At 40.3% G+C, this 24,326-nt stretch overlaps 2 protein-coding genes across 13 annotated transcripts in view; one reads left to right on the forward strand and one right to left on the reverse strand.

Moving 5' to 3' along the window:
- CNPY1 (canopy FGF signaling regulator 1) overlaps positions 1-22,374 on the reverse strand; it is a 153,809-nt gene extending 131,435 nt beyond the window's left edge. For 2 of the 5 annotated variants that reach the window (XR_004672719.3, XM_055115556.1), the window contains exons 1-2: positions 9,991-10,130; positions 9,245-9,381 (exon numbers count right to left, since the gene is read on the reverse strand). The gene's annotated coding sequence lies outside the window, so the exon portion shown is untranslated. Of the gene's footprint in view, positions 1-7,412; positions 8,747-9,244; positions 9,382-9,717; positions 10,178-10,911 lie in introns of those variants that run through there. The other 3 variants (XR_010112817.1, XR_010112816.1, XR_611392.6) reach the window with 3 other exon arrangements.
- The window catches only part of RBM33 (RNA binding motif protein 33), a 137,001-nt gene continuing 123,103 nt past the window's right edge, over positions 10,429-24,326 (forward strand). For 4 of the 8 annotated variants that reach the window (XM_008969421.4, XM_008969422.5, XM_008969424.5 and 1 more), the window contains exon 1: positions 10,455-10,695. In XM_008969421.4, coding sequence (XP_008967669.1) covers positions 10,653-10,695 — 43 coding nt within the window. In that variant the 5' untranslated portion in view covers positions 10,455-10,652. Of the gene's footprint in view, positions 10,696-24,326 lie in introns of all 8 variants that reach the window. The other 4 variants (XM_003816348.6, XM_008969426.5, XM_055115555.2 and 1 more) reach the window with 3 other exon arrangements.

Raw genomic sequence — 24,326 nt, forward strand, 5'->3', positions numbered from 1 at the left:
ACACGTATAAGTAAGATCATATGGTAGTTGTCTTTTTGTGCCTGGCTTATTTCACTTTAGCCTAATCTCCTCCAGATTTATTTATGTTGTTACAAATGACAGGAGTTCCTTTTATTTTAATGGCTACATAGTTTTCCTTTGTGTATATGTACCACTTTTTTTTTCTTTCTTTGAGACGGAGTCTCGATCTGTTGCCAGGCTAGAGTGCAGTGATGCGATCTCAGCTCACTGCAACCTCTGCCTCCTGGGTTTGAGCGATCCTCCTGCCTCAGCCTCCCGAGTAGCTGGGACTACAGGCATGCATCACCATGCCCAGCTAAGTTTTGTATTTTTAGTAGAGACAGGGTTTCACCATGTTGGCCAGGATGGTCTCAATCTCTTGACTTCATGATCCACCTGTGCCTGGCCATGTACCACATTTTCAAAAATCCATTCATCCATTGATGGATGCTTAGGTTACTTTCATATTTTGGCTACAGTATATACAACCGTATAATGTTGCGATGGACATGGGAGTGCAGACACTTCTTTGGCATAGTGATTTCATTTCCTTTGGCATATACCCAGTAGGGGGATTGCTGGATCATCATGGCTGTACTAATTCACATACCCACCAAGTGTGCAAAGGTTCCCTTTTCTCCATGTCCTCTCCAACACTTGTTATCTTTCATCTGTTTGATAACAGCTATTCTAATGGGTTACATGGAAGACAATGTTTCTTTTGATTAGTGTTTGCATGGCATATCTTTCCTTTCACTTAGCCTATCTACATCTTTAAATTGTGTTTCTAGAGATGGAGTCTCACTCTGTCGCCCAGGATGGAGTGCAGTGGCACCATCTCAGCTCACTGAAACTTCCACCTCCCGGGTTCAAGAGATTCTCTGGCCTCAGCCTCCCGAGTAGCTGGGATTACAGGTGCCTGCCACCACGCCCGGCTAATTTTTTTTTTTTCATATTTTTAGTAGAGATGGGGTTTCACCATGTTGGGTAAGCTGGCCTTGAACTCCTGACCTCCAGTGATCCGCCTGCTTCAGCCTCCCACAGTAATAGAGAACCTATATTTCATTCTTACATCTTAATGCAATCTGACACTTTTTTGGTGTTAGGACTGTTGTGTGTGTATGGATCATTCACATTCAATAGAAATTGAGTTGATATGGTTGGATTCCAACCTACCATCTTGTTAGCTGTTTTTTATTTAATTTGTTATTTCTTTTTTTCTTGGATTAAGTTAGTTTTTAAAAATGATTTCCTTTTATCTTTCCTAAACATATATATAAACACACATATATATATAAAAGTGTGTGTGTATGTGTATATATATATATATATATATACACACACACACACACTTTTCTTTAAAAAATTTTTTGGTGGTCACCTTAGGGTTTACAATTTATATTTTTAATTACTATGCATCTATTTTCAAATATTATACTGTACTTCTTCACGTGTAGTATAAGAACCTTATAGCAACATATGACCACTTCCTCCCTTTCATCCTTTGTATTATTGTCATGCATTTCGCTTGTTCATATGCTCTAAGCACACAATACATTTTCCCTATTTTTGCTCCAATCAATCTTTCAGAGCATTAAAAACAGGGAGAAAAATGTTACCGTCATATATGCAATTTCAACCACACTCATCATCAACCGTGTTCATCATTTCTTTGTGTTGAACCAGATTTCTGATTGTTATCATAGTCCTTGTGCCTAAAAAACTTCTTTTAACATTTCCTGTAGAGCTTGTCTGCTCGCAATGAATTCCCTCCATTTTTGCTCCTTAGGTATTTCTGCTGGGTAACTGTTTCTGACAACAGGTTTTTCCATCAGTACAAAAACGATTGGTCATGCCACTGTCTTCTGGCTTGTAAGCTTTTTGATGAGATAGCTGCTATAATTCTTATTGTTCTTTTCCTCTCTAGGAAAAGAGAAAATGTTTCTTTTTCAGCAATTAGAACATGATATATTTGGATATGGGGGCTTTTGCTTGTTTGCTTGTGTCTTGGTGTTTATCTCGCTTGGTGTTATCTGAGCTTCTTGGGTCTATGTTTTGGCGCCTGTCATAAATCTTGAAAAAATTAGTTCTTCAGACATTTGTTCCACTCCTTTCTCTCTTCTTCTTCCAACTATACATATGTTAGACCATTCAATGTTGTTGAACAGTTCATAGATACTCTGCTCTGTTTCTTGCACTCCTTCTTCTCTTTGCTTCAGTTTGGATAATTTTTATTTATATTTCTTCAAGGTAACTTATTCTTTCCATGTCAAGTGTATCAATGAACCCACTGAAGGCATTCTTCACCTCTATCATTGTGCTTTTGATTTCTAGCATCTCCATTTCTAGCATTTCCTTTTTGTACACTGAATTTTTGTTGGAAACCTCGTTTTTTTTTTTTAGTGATAGTGTATACTATGGTAAATATTTTCTATGATTGGAGATGAGCACATCTTGCTGTCTAGTAGGTTGTTAGTATGAGTTTGCTATCTTATTCAGGAGTTGGGCTTAGTGAGATATTTGTTGTTGCCACAGCTATCCTCTGTGCACAAAAGGCTCCAAATTCCTCCAGCGACACCTTGTACTTAGAACATGGGCTCATTTGTAAGATTGTTTTCTCAGTGTCTGCGCTTCCTCTGGGCTTTGGGTCTTCTCTTTGCACTGTAGTCCTGAAAGAAGCAGTCTCTTGTGGGCCTCCCAACTGTATTTTGTCATTTTTACTTGACATCTATTATTCTGGTGACAGGAGATAGGAGAGGATCAGAATCCTCTGATGTTCTGTTTAAGCATCCTCTTACACAGGGAGTGTCTGGGTCTCAGGGATGTGGACTTCAAAATACTTCTCCCACCAGCTGCAGTGTTGGGCTTGGCAGGTATCCCTGATCCTCTCCTAGGGTAGAGCTTTTTATTTTTCTGTCCCCTTTGCACAATGGAAATGGGCTTCCCCATTGCCCTAAGGCCACGGTTTTTGTGGCCTTTCTCCCTGAAGGCCTTTTTCCATAAGTGAGATAAGAGAGGTGTGTACCAATGGAGTTTCTCGAGTGGACACTGTTCCCTCCCTCAAACAACATAATGAGGAACTTTCTCAGGATTCTCCCACCTTTCCTCTGAGTACCTGGTGGAGTTCATGAACAAGAAGCCTGCAAGAGGAGGCAAACCTCTCTACTCTGCAGCCCCAAGGGACTTCATACTCTCACACATGGTATTTAGACATTCATTCTAAACGTTTTAGCTGACTCTTATTTCCCACACATATGGCATCATTTGTTTCTCTCCCAGGTAAGCAAATGCTCAGGTCCTGTTTTTCTTCCGAGGTGTCTCTCCCTAGATTTCCAGTTATTTGGTCGTTCTGCAATGTTGATTTTCTGATGGGCTCAAGAAAGCTACAGTTCTTTTTGCTGTAATCTTGGCAGTGATACTTTATCCAGTGTTCTACGTCTATGAGATAAAACTGGAAATTTCTAACTACTTTTATTTCTACCCATTGAACATTTTATTTTGAATACTGTATTTTTCAGCTCTAAAATATTCACTTCCTATCTATTTCTTTCTTCATTATGGCCTTGTTTTTCCTTAAATTCTTGAGCATATGTATATAATTGTTTGAAATACTTTGCCTGGTAATTCCATCATTTCTGTCATATTATTTCTATTGATCAATTTTTTTCCTGGTATCGGTCATATATTCCTGCTCCTTCACTTCAGTAGCAATTTTTGATTGGATGCTGGACTTTTATCAATTTTACTTTATTGAGTGCCGAATTTGGTTGTCTTAAAAAATATTGGACTTTGTTCTGGCAGGCCATTAAATTACCTGCTGATCAGCATACTCCCTTCCAGGATTGTTCTAAAGCTCTGTTAGGAGATTCTGGAGTAACCTTTACTCTAGCTTTCTGGTTGTTCCCGATTTACTTTGTCTATCCTCGTGGAGTTTCACCCTACAGCAACATATTCAAGGTGACTCCATGCAGATTTCCAGAACTCTTTCTCTGCCTAGCTCCCTCATCTCCAGTACTGCAACCCACAAATGTCCCACACCAGCACCTACAAATTGTCATCCCTGTGGCCCCAAATCATTAAGACCACTGTGTTCTGCCTGAATTTCCCCTTCCTGCCTCACAATCCAGAAAGCTGGGTTATCATAAGGCCCACCTCGTTTGTTGCCATTCTCTCAGGGATCATGGTCCTCGACTGCCTGTCTTCCAGTGTCTGAAAAGAGTGTTTCCAAATCTGTCCAGTTTTCAAGTTGTTTGTGAAGTGAGAAGCCTGTCTCAGTCCTCCATCATGGCCAGAGGTGGAAGTTTCTCTTTCGCTGCTTTTTATATCTTCTCTTTTTTGGTTATTAAAATTTTTAGTTTCACCACGTCTAGATGTGGATTTCTTTTTATTTTTTTTTACCCCATGCTTGTTATGCTTCCTGAATCTTTGGATTTATGTCTTTCACTAATTCTTAAAAATCATGTGAAATCATCTTTTCGAATATTGCCTCTCCTCTATACTTTTTATTCTCTCCTTCTGGAACCTCACTTTTACATAGTGTTTTAGTCCTTCAGGCTGCTGTAATGAAATAACACAGTCTGTGTGGCTTATAAACAAAATTTCTTTCTCACAGTTCTGGAGGTGGGGAAGTCCAAGATCAAGGTGCCAGCAGATTCAGTGTCTGGTGAAGGTCCATTCCTCATAGGTGGCCATCTTTTCACTCTAACCTCACACAGCCGGAGGGGCAAGGCAGCTCTTGGGGGTTTATGAGGACACTCATCTCATTCATCTATTCACCTCCAAAGACCTCACCTCCAAGTACTGTCACATTTGGGGATTAGGTTTCAACAAATGAATTTGGGGTGGAGGAATACAAACATTCAAGCTATATCACGTGTTTGGCATCCTCATTCCAGTCTCTCAATTGCTAAACCTCTCATTCACATCCTTCATCTCCTTTCCTCTTTGTGTTATATTCTGCGAAATTTTTTTGTCTACCCTTAATTCCCAAATTCTCTCAATTCTGTCTCATCTGTGTAATTTTGCCTTTGGGTTTTTTAACAACTGTATTTTGAACAGTGTTTGATTTTTTTTCCTCTTTAATTTTTTTGAAGCATTACAAACCCGTAGAAAGTTTAAGAGTAAAATTAAACTTTTTTTGTGAATCATTTGTGACCAAGTTGCTGAGCAGATGCCCCATCAGCCACAAGCACTGTATGTAGTGTGTATTTACCACAAAGGCTTTCTTCCTACATGCAGCGTATTAATCACTGAAATCGGGAAATTAACTTGGTGTGTTACTGCCATCTAACCTTCAGACCCTATCAATTTTTGCAAATTGTCCCAATAAGAGTGAAAAGATCATTTATTGCATTTAGTTGTGATGTCTTTTTCTTCTTCAGTCTGAAATGTTTTCTTAGTCTTTCCTTGACTTTCATAATTAGACCTTTGAAGATTACATGCCAATTATTTTCTGGAATGTCTCTCAATTTGAGTTTGTCCTTTTTTCTTCAGAATTAGATTTGGTTAGGTATCTTTGACAGGATGATCACAGAAGTGATGCTGTACTCTTCTTATTGTATTATATCAGGTGGCAACTTTTATTTATCCCATTATTGAAAATGTTTACTTTGATCAGTTAGGGTGGTTTTAGAGGCTTTTCCACTGAAAATTATTCTTTTCTACTATGTAATTAATACACATTTTCTAGGAAGGAACACCTTAACTATTTTGATATACTGTTTCCATATAAAGTTCAATTTATTATTTATCAATATTTGTATAGACACAAGCTTTCCTGTTTTTAGTCTATTACTCTCATTATTTAATTTGATGCTCATCTCATCTCTGCTTTGGCCTATTAAATCTCACTTCTGTGTCATTTTGACATATCTTTATCACTATTCAAGCACTTCCTTGATTTTTGGAGGGAACAAGATGTTCCAGGCTGATCTTGCGAATTCCATGCCCCAGCCCTGAAATCAGTTGTTTTTCCAAGTAATACTGGTTCCTTTTGAAAAGTGGTATTTAGAAACCAAGGTCTAGGTGCTGGGTGTGCTCAAGATGGGCTGCTGTGTCCAGGGCACTCTTGGTGGACAGTTAGGAAACACACACACATACACACACACACAGAGCTATACAAAAATAGGCATACACATATTTGCATATACATTTACTCCTACAATGAAATACAATTATCAAAAACCATTAGTGCAATCACTCTGATTCTTTATTCTAGTAACACACCATAGGGTTAATTTTAGCTTTTTCTTCATGTAAGTAACTCCCTATTTGCACAGTGAGAAACTTAGCTCCATCACCCTTCATATATTTATATATCTGATCAATTTCCCTGTTCATAACCAACACACCATCTCTGTTGTCACCTTCTTCCGTGCAGGTCCCCTTATATACTGGAGTTCTGATTCCCTGTGCTCTGCCTCCCACCTGTGTGAAAACTCACATTGCTTGTGTTCTGCCGTTCTAGTCTACTTACGTTTGGCAACTCCCACCTCATCCCAGTAGGGCCCTGAATTCCACGTTGGGCCCATACCTCAGGATCATGTCCTAGTAACCCGGTCATGTGTGACTCCCCATGTTGAACTGCCCCCATGGGTAGATGCCCTCCTCACTTTGCCAATCCACAGGACATACTTTGCAACCTGTGGTGCTCTCACATGCCTTGCTGGGCAGTCCTCTCACAGGGCGTGGGCTGGAACACATGCTTGGGCTCCGATCCTCTAGCCTGGCCAGCACATCCCTCCCCACCTCTCCCAGCCCTGCTATACCACTAGTGCTGCCTAATGGCTTTAGGACATTGTTCAGATACAACAAAAAGGAAGAACTCTCTGGCTACTCTAGACAGTCTCTTCTTGATTTCTTTCATCTTTTATTTCCTTAAACCTTTCAAATATTGTCCTTTACAGTGATTTTAATAACTAAAGTCCCTAGGAGGTCAATCTAGTTTGTATTTTTCACTTACAGTGGTTTCTTCCCTCGTGCATTTTGTGATCTTTGATTTTAAGTCCATAGTTGGTTGACCTTAAACTGTGAAGAATATAAGTGGATAATTTGAGAAAGCCCTTCCAGGATCTCTGGCCTAATTTGGGAGCCTGGGGTTTAGATTCCCTCCTCAAAAGCTGTCCAAGAATTTGCTTCCTATTAGCAGTGCAAACAGGGATGACTTCCCCAGTGAAACCCTGAACTTCCTGTACACTACTAACTGCTCAGGCTTTGGATCTGTTTCTGTTTGTTTGTTTGTTTGTTTGTTTTGCTTAAGAGATGGGGTTCTGTTTGGTCACCCAGACTGGAGTGCAGTGGTGCAATTACAGCTCATTATAACCTCGAACTCCTGGACTCAGATGATCCTTCCACCTCAGCCTCCAGAGTAGTTATGCAAAGCACTTAAAGGTATGCACCACCATGCTTGGCTATTTTTATTTTTTGTAGAAATGGGGTTTTGCCATGTTGCCCATGCTGCTCTTGAAATCCTTGGCTCAAGTGATAACCACCTGCTTAGCCTCCCAATGCATTGGGATTACAGGTGTGAGCCACTGTGCCCAGCGTTTTGCTTCCTTCTTGATCCTTTGGAAACATTATTCCTAAAACCTAGCAATACAACAAAAAATGTTTTCCACAGAATCTGTTTTGTTGGAGGAGGGGAACAGAATTTCCAGTTCATCATTACTGAGACGAGAAAGACTTCTATATTTGCTTTATTTACAAAAAAGCAAACCTTGCTTTTAAGATTTTCAGTAGGATATGTATGAAACTGCAGCGCTCACTAGGTAGTCTTAGGTTTAACCCCTGACACTCATATAATGCCACGCCTGGCAGCAGCTCCACTTTGGAGGGCTGAGGAGAAGAAACACACTTCACTGCGGTACAGGCATGGAAGAGCTCTACTCTTTGGCCCAAATGCAATTCAGGAGCAAACCAATATGGGTGGGGGCTTGGCTTGGAAGTCCTTGACGGGCGGGAAACCAGTTCCCTGAGTTTGTCTTTTTGATTCCCACACTCAGTTAAGACAGTAACAGAGGCTAAAGGTATGGCTTCCCACTAGGTGTTTTAAGATTATTCAGTACTTTCAAGCCAGAGGCAGTGTACAAGTCAGAGGTCATTTTTACCATGAGCAATGTTTTATTTATTTATTTATTTATTTATTTATTTGGAGATGGAGTTTCACTCTTGTCACCTAGGCTGGAGTGTAGTGGTGTGATCTCGGCTCACTGCAACCTCCACCTCCTGAGTTCAAGTGATTCTTGTGCCTCAGCCTCCCAAGTAGCTGGGATTACATGCATGTGCCACCACGCCCAGCTAATTTTTGTATTTTTAGTAGAGATGGGGTTTTGCCATGTGGGCCAGGCTGGTCTTGAACTCCTGACCTCAGGTGATCCACCTGTCTTGGCCTCCCAAAGTGTTGGGATTACAGGCGTGAGCCACCGCGCCTGGCCTACAACCAATGTTGTTTTATACCACAATGAACATTCTGCCTTCATAAGGTTTCTATGACAAGTTAAAGTTAACGCAAAGTGAAATTTGTTCATAGATAAGGACAAGGGGTTGGTTAAATCTTTACTCACAGTAATTTACCAAGAACTTCAAATACTGGGTGTCCACGCTCAAAAATTTTTCCAGTGGGTGTTTGATCAAAAAATTTTATAGACTCTTGTTCTAGAGAAATTCAGTTTCAAGTGGCTTATGAGATTGTTTCATCTGTTAATTTGGTTTTTTGTGGAATTCTTCTGAAGATCACCACTGAATTATCCTGAAAAATATTTTCTGAGTTAGGCATGCCATCCTCCACAGTTCAAAAAATAATGAAAGGTGATAAAGAGTTCAAGCCATTTAAATATGGATGTATTAACGTGCTTTTTAATAGAGACCATTTTTCAATGGGTTGCTTGCAAAACATTTTTTTTGGGGAGTGAGTTCTCACAGTTGAATAATTTTTTTGTTTTTTTTTTGAGACAGAATCTCGCTCTGTCACCCAGGCTGGATTGCCGTGGCGCAATCTCGGCTCACTGCAACCTCCGCCTCCTCGATTCAAGCAATTCTCCTGCCTCAGCCTCCTGAGTAGCTGGGATTACAGGCGCGTGCCACCACGCCCAACCCATTTTTGTATTTTTAGTAGAGACGGGGTTTCACCATGTTGGTCAGGCTGGTCTCAAACTCCTGACCTCGTGATCCACCCACCTCAGCCTCCCAAAGTGGTGGGATTACAGGCGTGAGCCACCGCGCCCGGCCAGCATTTTATTATACGTACCGTTTTATCATCTCTTCACCCATCCACCAATGCATCTCCTGTATGGACGTCTTGGTTGTTAACTCACGGCATTGGACCTCCAGTTTCATGCCTCTCCACATTGCAGGGTCCTCTACGTTGTTGTATCAGTCACCTTTCTAAAATACAAATCTTACCATGTAAATTGTTTCTAAAATCTTTCAATAGACCCCATAGACTCAGAAAAACGTCCCAAAGTCCGGAATCCTGGCCCCTGCCTACCTTTCCAGTTTCATTGCTGGGTCAGAACGCCTCACCTAAGCCCCACATTGACCGATATGGAATCAATGTTTACAGCCGGTGTGTACTTAGTCAACCCCCTTCCCCGACTGCGACCACTCAGATGCGCCTTCCCGGGCCCCACACCCCAAAACCCCTGAGCCCTTTCGTCCACAGCTGTCTGACCACCCAGCACCCTTTCCTTTATGTCAAGTATGAGGATTTCGTTTCTTAACCTTCCTCACTGCTCAAAATGCAAACTCAGACATGAGTGCCGGGCGCTATCCGTCCTGCTCACGTCTTGTTCTCAGGGCCGCAAGGCGCAGGGGCAGTAAGGGTCGAGAGCCCATCAGGGTCCGGCGCTGCCCGCTGCCCAGCCGGGCGCGGAGAAGGGGACGGGGGTCCGGGGTCGCGGGTCCGGAGGGTCTCGGGTTGTAGGAAGTGGGGGCTCGCGGGCGCCGCACGAGTGCGCGTGCACGTTAGCCCGGCGCGGGCGGCACTCATCTCACCTCGCGGAAGCACCTGCTGAGTTGTGCGCACGCTTTCCTGCCCTCAACACAAGCCGTCGGCGTTCACTACTGTAGCTCATTCAGACCCCACTCTCCAACCTACTGTCCAGGCACAGAAACGATAGTTAAGGTTCCCCCGGACCGTACGCTGGGCCTTGCCTCCCCGGCTCCTAACGGGAGACGGGCTGCCGTAAAGCTTCGCTTTGCCGACTGCTGCAAAGCGCCTTACGACTGAACCCGGAATCGACCTACGGCCAGTAGTCATCCCCGCCCTGCTTCAAACATTTGGGTTTCAGGAGCCGGGCGGAGGTGACTGCCGCGTGTTTGCGTTGCACGCCCACCGCCCGAAACACGGCGGCGGCCTCAGGGCTGCTGCGGCCTCGGCGGGGGCAGGCCCCGGCGCCCGCCCGCCTCCCGGCCTCCATCATCCCAGGGTGCACCGCGGCGGGCGCGGGCCCGCGGCCATGTTGCGGTAGTTTGTTGTTTTCTTCCTGCGGAGGCGAAGGGGCAGCTGTGGACCGCGAAGCGCCCGTCTTCGCCTCTGCCTCCTGCAGCCCCCTCCCTTCCCTGTCCTCCGTCACCCGTACCCGGGCCCGGACCAGGCACGTCGGCCCACCAGCTGGCTTGGTGGGGGAGGCTGAAGGCCGGGCCCCGCGAGTGCCATGGCGGCCGCCCTGGGAGCGAGCGGAGGAGCAGGCGCCGGAGGTACGTGAGGCAGCCGGACTCTGGGGGCCAGGGCCGCGCCGCGCCGCGGTGGGCTGGGGTGTAGGCCGGGGGGCCTCCCCGCTTAGGAGAGGACGAGGCTCTCCCCGGCTCCGACTCTCTTTGTGTTCGGCCTATTCAGTTTTCTCCCTCGCCTTCCCTCGCTATTGTCATTCTCCCTTTCTCGCTCCTCCTCTCCGCTGTGCAGATCGTACTTACCTGTGAACTTCTGTGTGTCCTCTACTTTGCAAGGCTGCCTAAGTGTCAGGCCCATCTCTGGCGTTGGCGGGCATTAAGTGCCGAAGCCGGCCTGGTGTCCTATGGCTAGGAGAGCGCCCCCCCCCCCACCCCCCGAGACAGTGTCACTTAGGGAGAGCGGGGCAGGTCGCTGTAGGGTGGGTGGTTAAGATTGTGGGGCCATTCTGACAGATTTAGATCGATTTCAAGCCCAGTACAAAAACATAACGAAAAGATTCACCTGTGTGAAGGAATGTGCGACAGTAGGCCAGTTTGGAAAGTGAGATTTCTTGAGAAAGTCTCAATAAATCCCTGTTTTAAATTAACTTATTTGTTGTCTAATAACCTGTTTTATTTGCGTCTTCCAAAAGTGAAAACGTGACACAAAAGGTTTAGATATTGAGTCAGTTCCTTTGGATAGTTTTTCTTGTTTGCAAGCATAAACAATATTGATGAAACACCTATCTCTAAAAAATTGTAGGTAAATTACTTTCAGGTAAAATTACATATCACTGGGGGTTTTAAAAACATGTGGAGAGATACTTGAAAGTGACTTTTTAAGTGATTATTTTGAAAACTTTGAAAAGATGGTAAAATATGGATAACAAAAGCATTTGGGATTAGTTCTTACCATTGAAACGTTGAAAAGCCAGTCTAGTGTATACTTGAGAAGTATTTTTTAGTAAATGCTAGCAGATGGTTACGTTGTTATCATCCTGTTTAGGAATTTTGGCCCAACTGTCAAAACGTTTGCCTGAGAAAATGGAAAAACAAAAAAGACTAAGTGTAGGAATGTCGCTTCTGGCAATTTGGTTTGTTATATGCCACTTTTCTTTCAGTTTAAATACATGATGTTTGCTTGTTACATCTGAGACTAATTAAAATTTTAAAATGTATAGTTCACCTATCTTTCTGGGGGTCAGAATTACTTGTTTTATAGCATTCCCAGTGTAACCTGAGAACTCTTGGGTGAACACACTTTTCATTAGAAAGACTAAGGTGTTATTTGTATTTTTTCTCTTTTCTTTCAGTAGTGTACAGTGGAGTTTTCTAGAGGCTGAATAACATGTGAAGACGTTATGCTGATGGCTAATGGAATATATGCTTGTGTATTCTTTTACGTTTCTCATTTTAAATTTCTAAAATAGTAATATCACTGAATGTAATCCAGATAAACAGGCATTTTTGGGTCTTCAATAATTTTGAGGTCAGAAGTTTTGAGAATTGCTATTTTAGAAGAATAAGTAGGCTTTATTCATGATGCTTTGGAGTTTTTCCTTCCATTTTGTCACAAGTGCCAAAGTTTCCTTTGCTCTTCATACCAAACTCCTTGCCAAGATTTGTGAGTTCTGTATGACTTGGTCCCTGCCTACCCCACCAGCATGTTGTGTGATTGCTTCCTTTATCCTGGAAGTTCATCGCATGGACTGCTCCTGTACCCGCTCTTGCCAGGGCTAACTCCTGATCCAGTGGATCTCACGCTTTTAAGGGAGGCTTTCCTTGAGAATTCATTGTATCTGAGAAACGTCTGTCCCTTGCTCTTGTGCCTCTCTTGTCTTCATTCTCTAGCACCTTTGTTTGTTTTCTTCAGAACGTTTATCTTAATTTGTAATTTTCTTCAGTTTTTACTTGTTTTTTAAATCTGCCTCCCACAGTAGCCTGTAAACCTCATGAGGACAAAAATGCTACCTGTTTTACCATGCATTCCACGTGTTCCTGGCACATAGCATGTGTTCAACAAACATTTGAATGAATTAAAGGATGAAATGTTTTCTTTACGAATAGGAAATAATATAATTGTATCCTAAGTTATGTTAGTCATTTCCACGTGATTTACCTGTGTAACTGATTAAATCATGTTAGCTTGGAGAAATATTTACATTGGTAATACCTTATTGAGCTATCGATAGCTTATAATAAGCTATCGATAGCTTATTTGGCAGCTCAGTTTAGCATATTGTCTAGCACAGTGGCTTTCAAACTTTTTAAAATGGCAGCCACAGAAATGTGATTGACATTGTGATTTAGTACATACATAAAAGTTAAAAAAAATTTCATGAACAATACTGGTCCATACTATGCCATGCACTCTATAATGTTTTCTATTTCATTACAGTAAAATGCTGGTTGTGACCTAGATTAATTTCACAACCTACAAAATGTTTGAGATTGTCAGTTTGAAAATCACTGGTCTCTTGTATAGTAAGTGGTTAATATTTATGGAATAAAATAGATCTTGGCTATCCACAATCTGGATAGCCAAAATGGGTACCACAAAGTGTCTATAGGAGTGTTTGCTTATTTTTTACTTTTTTTTTTGAGACAGGGTCTTGCTGTGTTGCCCAGACTGGAGTGCAGTCGTATGATCATGGCTAATTGCAGCCTTGGCCTCCTGGGCTCAGTTGATTCTCCCACTTCAGCCTCCTGAGTATCTGGGACTGCAGGTGTGCACCAGCACGCCTGGCTAATTTTTGTATTTTTTGTAGAGACAGGGTTTTGCCAAGGTGCCCAGGCAGGAACTCGGGCTCAAGTGATCTGCCCGCCTCAGCCTCTCAGAGTGCAAGGATTACGTGAGCCACCATGCCTTGGCATGATACATTTCAAAGGAGTCATTTGGTATTGCAGCCAAGTAGTAAGGATAGAGAAATGGAATTGCTATCCTTACTAATAGCAGAGAGAATGACAACTGTTATTTATTGGAGACTGAAAACAAAAACATAAAGGCAAAAACATGGCATTTTGGGGAAGGAACAAATAGTTTAATGAGTTTCAAGATCTTCTAGTTCCAGTGCTTCCTTGTAAAATATAAAATAAAAAATCAGTACACAAATCATAAAAAGCCTCCAACCTAGTGAGTGCATTATCTCACTTAAGATTTACAACAGCATTCTTGGGCCTGAGCTAATCTGATTTTATAGGTGAGGTGAAAAAATGGGTGCTTGTAAATTTTTTGTTTTCTAGTCAATTCTTAGAAATAAAAAGTTTTAATGGAAAATTTCAAACACATCCAGTAGTAGAATAATGAACCCACATACCCATCACCTAGCATCAACATTTTGGCAATCTGTTTTCATCCCCCCACCTCCACTTTTGTATATTTCAAACAAATCCTAGGCTGGTAAAATTTTAGAGCAAGATACACTGCTGGGATGAGTTAAGACTTTAGATACTAAACCAGTTGCTTTAATTTACATTTGATAGTAAACTAGCCCAGAAAAGTTCAGCCACCTAGCTGTTAAGAAAGGGAAGTAGACTCGAATTTAGGTTTTTTGACTTCTAGTTCAGTGTTCCTTCCAGTGTGTCAGTATGTAGTAAGGCAGGAAAGTATGAAGCAAGGTGCAGAAGGTTTTCATTCGAAATTGTGAAAGTGAAACAAGTTTTAGTACTTCAACAGGTAAAATTTACCTGGTAGGAAATTTTTGGAGCATTTTAATCACTAATAGTGCTGATAAATGAGATGTTTTCATACTGATAATTATGTGTGTATAGCCATTTAATTCTTTTTTTTTTTCCTTCAAGAAAATCTTTCATGCTTAATTTCTTAGCTTCAATCAAGAGAGTTTGAGGAGTGGGGAAAGAATAGCCTTCCTCATTTCAGCCATGAGTACTTTTAGCATTTCTTGTAGGGCAGGTGTACTAATGACAAAGTCCCTTAGGTCATACCTGGGGATATAATTTTTGAATGGCAGTTTGAAATATTTCATTCTATCACCTTCTGGCTTCCATCGTTTCTGATGAGAAATTGACTGTTAATCTTATGGAGGATCCTTTGTACAAGACATGTCACTTCTCTCTTGGTGTATTCAAGATTCTCTTTGTCTTTGGCTTTTGATAGTGTGATCATAATGTGTTTCTGTGTGGGTCTCCAGATTTATCCTGCTTGGAGTGGTGAGCTTCTTGAATATGTAGGTTCATGTCTTTCACCAAATTTGGAAGCTTTTTATTTTTTTCTCCAGTTCTTTTTCCTGCTACTTTGTTTTCTCCTTCTGGGACTCCCATAATGCATAGATTGGTACTTTTAATGATGTCCCTCTGTTTTTTAAGGCTCTGCTTATTTTTCCTCTGCTCCTTAGACGGGATAATTTCAATATTTTCCTGTTTCCTCTTCAGAACGTTTATCTCAATTTGTAATTTTCTTTAGTTACTTACTTGTTTTTTAAATCTGCCTCCCACATAAGCCTGTAAGCCTCATGAGGACAAAAAATGCTGTTTTACCATGCATTCCAAATGTTCCTGGCACATAGCATGTGTTAGATATTTGGTGAATGAATTAAAGAATGACATATTTTCTGTATGAATCTGAAAAAATATAATTGTTTCCTAATTTATGTTAGTCAATTCCACATGATTTACCTGTGTAACTGATTAAATCATGTTAACTTGATTTTTTCGGTCCCTCAGTTTTGGGACTGAAAATTGGACATTTTAAATATTGTGATGTGGAAATTTTGGAAGTCAGAATGTCCCCCCCTTTTCTGGGTTTGCTATATTTCTTGTTGTGGGCTTCAGTTGTCTGGTTTTTTAATGACTTGCCAAATGAAGAGACTCTATTCCTTGTCTCCTGTGGTCACTGATGTCTCCATTGTGTTGTATCATTGCCCAGCCAGTGATCTGATGGAGATGTCCTCAAATGGCTGGAGCTGCAAATAAAACAAAACCAAAACCAAAAAACAAACAAAAACTCCTGTGCTTACGTTACTTCATTGCTCATCCAGGCCACCTATAACCCCAACCTTAGCCTCACCTTCTGCATATGCGTAGCTCAAAGATCAGCCAGAGGTATAAATCTAGGGTTCTTTCAAGTTGTTTTCTGAGCATGTGCCCAGCCTTCAGCATATGCATGGTCTTCCAGATTTCCCATTATACATGGGAGCCCCCAACACTCTCATTCCTTCATATATTTTCCTCCTCAGCCTCTTCTTTCCCAGGCTTTTCAGTTTGTATGTTGCTAACCCTGACCATCATCCCTTGCCCCAGGTGACCCTGGTTAGTGGATGTCTTTAAATGCTTTTGACAAGCACTGCCTGGGATGCTGCTCTAGCTCTGAGAGAGTTCTGAAGGGGTGGTCTCTGAGCTGATTCCTCAGAGAACCACCAGACAGGTCACAATGCACAATCACAATTTTTTGAGGACAGGTTCTTATTGACCCCTTTAGCATCACTGCACCAGGAGCACTGACTGCCATCCCCAGTGCTGCCTCTGAGCTGTGAAATGCTTTCTCTGCATCTGTTGTGATTATGTGTTCTTCCCCTGTTCTTTAATCTCTTAATGTAATGTATTGATAGATTTCCAGTGCTGAACTAAGCATGCATTCTGGGGTTCAAAATCTTGATCTCCACATTTTGTTCTTTTTAATATATTGTTGGATTTCATTTTAGGATTTATCTCTGATCATAAGGGAGACTGACTTACTATTTTCTTCCTTGGTATTTGTGTGTACATTTGTGCTATCCTTTTATTTATGATATGTTGGTTTTTAGAATGAGTTGTGAAATTTTCTGGGTTGGTGTAAAAATCTGTTATTGACTGTGGAAGAACTCTTTTCTCCAGAGCCATTTGGGTCTGGTTCCCTTTAAAAAAGTTATCTTTTCAATTTCCTGTATTATTATTGATTTATTTAGTTTTATAAGATGAAAAGTCAATTACGATCATTTAAATTTTCCTAGAAAAATTATTCTTTATGTTCAGATTTCCACATTGATATAGAGTTAAGCAATGCCACAGCTTCTTTTTGTTGTTGTTGTTGTTTTTTTTGTTTTGAGACGGACTCGAGTGCTCTATCGCCCAGGCTGGAGTGTTGTAGTGGTGTGACCTCGGCTCACTGCCACCTCCACCTCTTGGGTTCAAGCGATTCTTCAGCCTCAGCCTCTCAAGTAGCTGGGATTACAGGCACATGCTACCACACCCAGCTGATTTTTGTATTTTTAGTAGAGACGGGGTTTTGCCACGTTGGCGAGGCGGGTCTGGAACTCCTGACCTCAGGTGATCTGCCCGCCTCGGCCTCCCAAAGTGCCAGGATTACAGGCGTGAGCCACTGCGCCTGGCCGACAGCTTCTTGAGTGTGTGTGTTGAAGGTAAATTTTTTGAGACTGAGACTCCTGAGTCTGAAGGAATTTTTAATTTTCACAACTTGATTGGTGGTTTGGTTGGGTCCAGAATTTTAGATCTGAGTTTATTTTTGTAAGATTTTTGGCAGTATTGCTGTGTTTTCTGGCATCCAGATCTGCTCTTGAGAAGTCTGATTCCTAATCATTTTTTATGTGACCTTTTTTCATTCTAGAAGTTTTTAACAACATTTTCTCCTCTTTGTTTGACATTTCATCCCTTAAACTCAGCCATTTAGAAGGCTTCATGGCTAGGCCAGGAGGTGGAGGTTGTAGTGAGCCGAGATCGCGCCACTGCACTCCAGCCTGGGCAACAGGGAAACTCTTTGTCTCACCAAAAAAAAAAAAAAAAGGGTCTAGGTTCCTGGGAAAAGAAATGAGTGTCAGTTCCTGTAGATTTTAAGTCATGATGGGAACATCCAGTAGGCTGAGCTCAGCTCACTTGCCTCTTCTTGGCTACCCAAGTTTATAGAGCAAGCCTTTATAACTTCCATAATAGGAGGGGTCCTATCTCATATCAAGCAGGAATTCTGTTATGATTGATTTTTAAACCCTGAATGATGAAAGTTTGTTGAAAGACAAACAGATGACCAATGAGGACTACACTTCATAAACAAAATAAAAACTTCATTTTAGGGAGAACCTGTCCTGGGGCCCGTGTAACATAGGAGATTTTTAAAACAGTGACTACAAACTATTTCTAAAGCAACATGGTGTAGGAACTCTTTCTGAAAATTTGGCTTGGCTATTCAGAACTTAGTAGTTATGCTGTAAGGCTCATATGTTCACTTCGAAAGTTATTGGACATCACCTGATTTCTAGTTAATATTTAAATAAAGGATCTGGATTTCCTCATCTATAAAATAAGGAATTTTGACTATTAGTGATTTGGACTAGGAACATATTATACATGAGTGTGATATTGAGGAAAAAGAAGGTTGAGAACCTTTGGAATACAAAGGTCAGCAAACTTTTTCTGTAAAGGGTCAGATAGTAAATATTTTAGGCTTTGCAGGGCAGATGAGTTTTGTTGGAAGTGCTGAACTCCGCCGTTTACCTTGAAAGCAGCCATAGACAATATATGCCTGAATTGGAATAGCTGTGTTCCGTTAAAAGCTTATTTACATACACGGGTGGTAGCTAAATTTGGGCAGAAACAGGTGGCAGGCTCTACTTGGCCCATGGGCTTTGGTTTGCTGACCCTTAGATTAGATAATTGCTAGAACCCCATCACAAGCTAATAGTCTATGTGGTATCTTATCCAAGTCGAGGATTCTGGAAAAGAAGAAGAAATAGAATGGTAAGTAAAAGTTTGTGTTAACTGTAGATGTCTGATTGCTGCGTGATAGAGAATTGTAGAAATCTAGTAGATATCTTCAGTCTTGAAGGAAAATTGATCCCCCTATTAAAATAGAATGTCTTGTACAATGTTTAGGCCTTAGAAGGAGATTTTCCAGGTAAGGAGGGCATTGACCTCTTTCGTTTTGCTCAGTTAATATTTTACCCCTTGGCTTTCATGGATGTGCTGTTCTTCCTTTAAAGTTCTGGACTAATGTGGACACATTTTTTCTTCTTGGTTGTTTAATATGACTGCTATGAACTGGAACTTTAAAAAGTATTTGTATTCTAAAGGAAAACAGAGGGAAATGACTCAGAATATATTAAGAATATAAACAGGCTGTACAGGGTTCTTGTGTTAGCTTGCCCTGTAAGATTTTGAGTCATTATTTCACTTAGCATGATGTCCTCAAGATTCATCAGTGTCGTAGCATGTGTCAGAACTTCCTTTTTAAGGCTAAATAATATTCCATTATATATCTGTACTATTTTTTTTAAACCATATATCCTTCAATAGACACTTGAGTTGCTTCCACCTTTTGGTTATTGTAAATAATACTAATAGGAGCTTGAGTATATTAATATGTCTTCAAGTGCCTGCTTTCAGTTCTTTTGAGTGTATACCCAGAAGTGGAATTGCCACGCCAGTCCTTGGATTTAGGGGCCAGTCTTAATCCAGAATGACTTCATTTTAACTAATTACATCTGCATAGATTCTATTTCTAAATAAGGCCACATTCTGAGGTTCTGGTGGACATGCCCTTTTGGGGGATGCTGTGGTATGATAAAAAATGAATATTTTTTTCTGCCCTGGTTCCCTCGGCAGAACTTTGGAAACCCTTTGAATTTACTATCTTTTCTACACTAATGAGATGGCTTATAGCGGGGGTGGGGGCCCTAGATAGCTTTGGGGTGGGGGCTTGTCAGAAAAACTAACCCCATGTTAAGAGGGTTAGAATGTTCAGGCTCAACCCCCAGCCTCCCTCGAGGGGAGAGGGGCTGGAGTTTGGTGGTAATCACCATTAGTCAGTGATTTAATCATCAGGTTTAGGGAGCTTCTGAGTTGGTGAGCACCTCCTCGTGCTGGGAGGGTGGTGCACCCTGACCCTTCAGACTGGCCCTGTGTACCTCTTCATCTGGCTCTTCATTTGTGTCCTTTATAATAAACTGTAACAGTAAGTACGGTGTTTTCCTGAGTCCTGTGAATTGTTATAGTAATAGCAATGGGGGGAGGTGTGATAACCCCAGAATTTGTAGACTTCAGCCAGGGAGAAGTGTGAGTAGCCTGGGCACCTCATTGCAGTTGGCATCTGAAGTGGGGCAGCCTTGTGAAACTGAGCCCTTAACCTGTGGGGCCTGCCCGAACTCCAGATGATTAGTATTAGGATTGAATGGAGTTGTTGGTATTGCAGTATGATTGTGCAATTTGGTACAGTCAGCAAGTCAAAGTTTTAAAAAATATTGCAAAAGATGGCTGAGTGAAGTGTAATAATACCCATGCAGCATTTTAAAAACCAAACTTATTAACTTCTACCCCACCCTCAAATAAACCAGCACGTATATCCATCAATCCACAACTAATCCAGATTCAAAATACTGATGTTTTAATTGACTTCTCCTTCCTTGTTCTATTCAGTTAGTCAACATGCCTTGGAATTTCTAAATTGACAGTTTCTGGTTCATGCATTTGTCTTATTCTCCCTTCTGTTTCTTCACTGTGATGCTAACCACATTTTTTTTTCTTAATGGTTGGTTTGTAGTTACTTTGTTTTACCATTGTTTATGTTTTATCGATTAATTAGTTCTTGCTTCTTGCTACTAGATTACCCTTCCTAAACTGAGGCTGTGTTGCATATGAAGTATAGATTTCTTATGTTGCTTTTCTAGTAATGCCCCAAATCTTTACCACCTTTTCTTTCTGACTACTTCTCTCTATGAGTGTGCTTTCAACTTACCTGAACTCCTTGCTGTGCTCTAGGCTTGTGGAACTCAGCCTCTGTGCTGTTATTTCCCTGGAATGCCCATCTACTTGACAAAAATGTAGTCATTCTCAGCCTTCATCTCAGTTATTACCTAGTGTGTCAAACCAAACTTGATTTTCCCCAGCCCTCATCACATTGTATATATTTTTTGGAATCTTTACTCAAATTTAAGTCATTCATTAATTTAAGTTCATTTGCTTTTTTGCTGATAAATTTACATAATATGAAATTTAATACTTCATTAAAAATTTTATATATTGTCCTCTTTTAATAATTTTATTTGTCCTCACATTATATGTTCACATGTGTGCACAGATAAACATTGGTGGTGATGTTCTTCTCCTAGTTTTACAATTGTTTTTATCAGAGAAATTTGGGATGATTGTAATATCTTTGTGCTTTTAGGTATTGCAATAATATTTCATAATGATCATGTATTAGTTTGGTATAGATAATCAAGCTATTACTCTAATAAATGAGTTTTTTAAAAGTTTAAGGAAGAATAAAGAAGACCATAAATCCATAATTAATTCTGTGTGAACAGATAACTACCATTATAGCAGTTTGGCTTATATCCTGGGCACACGTGTACACATATGTTTTACATACACAGTGGCCATACCATATTGTATGATATTGGAGAATTTCCCCCCCATTATATTATTGGGGATATTTTTTCATGTCAGGAAACAGTTTGACTTTAAAATTCTTATTGCTGCCTAATATGTAACTACATGACTGTACTTTTATTTGACCTCTCTGCTCTGGCTTTTTTTTTGTTGGGCATTTGGTTTATTTCTACTTTTTCCTATTAATAAAACACTTCTTGATGAACATCCTTGTACATATTACCTTTGTTCACTAAATGATGAACAGTATTTATCAAAATCTATGGAGTCCCCGAGACTATGTCAGAGTGTCTGTGAAGTCAGACTATTTTCATAACGGTATTAAGGCTGTTTGCCTTTTTTTTTTTTTTTTAACTGTGCTGACATTTGCATCAATGTTGCAAAAGTAATGGTGGGTACATTCTCTGGTGTTTTAACGTGAATTAAGGCAGTGGCAATTATTTATTTTATTAAATCTTGATCCTAAAGTGCATTTAAAAAATCTTTGTGACAAGTAGGGAGCGTATGCATAAAGGACTTCTGTTTCATACTGAAGTGTAACAGTTGTCTTCAGGAAAAGTACCTGTCCAGCTGGCATGGTAGTGTGCACCTGTGTTCTCAGCTACTTGGAGGCTGAGGCAGGAAGCTCACTTGAACCCAAGAGTTCAGTCCAGTCTGGGTAACATTGCAAGACCCCGTCTCTTAAAAAATAAAAATAAAAAAAAAGGTACTTGTTCAATTTAATTGTAAGCTGAGCTAGCTTTTCTTATTTCTTCTGTAGAACATCATTTTTACTTGAAAGGACAATTGACAGACTGTGGTTATTCAGATTTTAGTGCTTGGCAGATACATTCTTGAAAATGAAGTGAGCCTGTCACTTCAAGTAAAACAGTGGACATTATTTGTTGCCAATGATAATATGTAAGCTTTCAGACAAAAATGAGAATTTTGAAATACTTATATTTGATATTGTGAGCTTGAAAACTTCCCAGCACTTGAGGACTTTCCTGGTGAGATTGGTGATGTTGTTAACCAGTGTGATTTTGTATATTGGATAATGAAATGTGTTAGCATTTGGAGTACTACATAAATCAGGGAACCAATATTTTCAAAATGACCACTGCATGGTGGCACAAAATCATGGTTAAAGATCCAATAACAGTGCAAGACACGCTTGGACTTTAACATAACAGGGTATGAAATATTAATTGCTGTGGCTTCAGATTCTGCATTGCAGCCAATCTTTAAGAAATGGCCACTTCTTGACTATTAGTGTAGTATCGAAGAATATCTAAAATTGTTTGAAAAGACAAAGTACTTCTTTTTACAACTACGTATTTATTTGGAGTCAGATTTCTTTCATGTGTTTCAGTCAAAAAACATATCGAGTGAGACTCCGTCTCAGGAAAAAAAAAAAATATATATATATATATATATCTCACAAGAGATTGAACGCAGAAGCAGATAGAAGAATTCAGCTGTTTTCTACAAAGTCAGACATTAAAGAGTTTTGAAAAACTAAAAAATATTTGTTTTATAGACTTTTTGTCATTAAAATATGTTGCATTAACATGTAATACTGATTTGTTTCTTAAGTTTGACTATTCTTTTTAAAATTATAGTCAGCCCAGTTTGTACCAGCTGACCCTTACCTCATTTCCCGTCTTCTTTACCCTCCTGCTCTAGTCTTTTCCAATAAAGGCCTTAAGTTACATGCCATATATTAGTTTATTGGGATTACTGTTTGTCTTTTCTTACTAGACTGTAATCTACACAGGGTGAAGGTTTTTTTTTTTTGTCTTGTATGTCAGTTGTCTAGAACAGTGCCTGGCATATATTATGTGGTCAAGAAATAGTTGTCGAGTGAAGGATACAGGTTTCATGACTCTTCATTTGTATTCATATTTTTTGCTTATCTTGCATTCTCTGATTTTGGAATGATTTCAACAGCCACTTTCCTTAGCTATTTTATGGTGTCTCTCCTTTGGGAAAATACTTTAATTATTTTTGATGATCCTGGCCTCTAATTTTGGCTTTTGTAGATTTAACTCTGAAATTTCCAGAAAGTGCTACGTAGCACGATGGCAGTTAAATTTCCTTCCGGAGTGCCTGCGCTGATGCACAGTGTGAGATGAACACAGGGATTCCTAACCCTAGCTGTCCATCAGAATTAGTGGGAACTTTAAAAAGCAAAAAGAACCCACTGAATCAAAAATCAGTGAGGAGGCCAAGGATTATATACTTGTTAACAAGGTTATAATACTTGTTGTTAGCTAGCCTGGCAAAAAGATGTTCTGGTTTCAGCAGAATTAGATGCTCTTTTTTTCATTTTTTCTTATTTTGGTCTCACTGTTTTGTCCAGGCTAGAGTGCAGTGGCCATGCACAGGCATGAGCATGGCACACTACAGCTTCAAATTTCTGACCTCAAGCAATCCTCGCTTCTCAGGCTCCCAAGTAGCTAGGGCAGCAGGCTCCAGCCACTGCACCCAGTGGATGCTCTAATTAATTAGCAATGTCTGCCATGGATGATTGTGATTAAGTACTAATTTCTTCGCTGTGTCTTAATGAGAAAAAAGCCACAAGCTAAATTTTTAGCTTATAAAATATTGGGACTTTGCTTCTGTTTTCATAGATAGGGAATGCTCCTTCTTTTCATGAAGCATGACTTTTGATGTTTTAAAATTCATTAAGAACTATTTTTTGGCCTAACGTGTATCAGGGACAGTGCATCCTGTACATTTAAAAATAACTTATATTTTGCACTTGTTGGTCCAAGCACCCTGTATTATCTGTTAGGTCTAGTTGATTTATAGTATTTGAGTCCTCTATATCCTTATTAATCTTTTACCTGGATTTCATATTTGTTGAGAGTGGGGTGTTGAATTCTCCAAGTATTAATGTAGATCAGTCTCTTTCTCCCTTCATTTTTGTCAACATTTGCTACATCAATTTTGGTGTTCTGTTTCAGTACATATATGTTTATAATTGTTATATCTTGATGAATTGACCCTTTGATCGGTATACAGTATTCTTTCTTTTTGAAACAATTTTGGATTTAAAAATATTTTATCTGATATTAGTGTAACTTTGCCAGCTGCCTTTTGGTTACTATTTGCATGAAATATCTTTTTCCATCCTTTCACTTTCAATTTATTAGTGTCTTTGGGTCTAAAGTGAGTCTCTAATAGGCAGCATATAGTTGGATTTTTTTTTTTTTTTTTTTTTTTTTTTTGAGACGGAGTGTCTCTCTGTCGCCCAGGCTGGAGTGCAGTGGCGTGATCTTGGCCCACTGCAACCTCTGGCCCACTGCAGCCTCCGCGGGGTTCAAGTGATTCTCCTGCCTCAGTCTCCTGAGTAGCTGGGA

Source organism: Pan paniscus, chromosome 6 (genome assembly GCF_029289425.2).
Source record: "Pan paniscus chromosome 6, NHGRI_mPanPan1-v2.0_pri, whole genome shotgun sequence".
Taxonomy (NCBI): domain Eukaryota; kingdom Metazoa; phylum Chordata; class Mammalia; order Primates; family Hominidae; genus Pan; species Pan paniscus.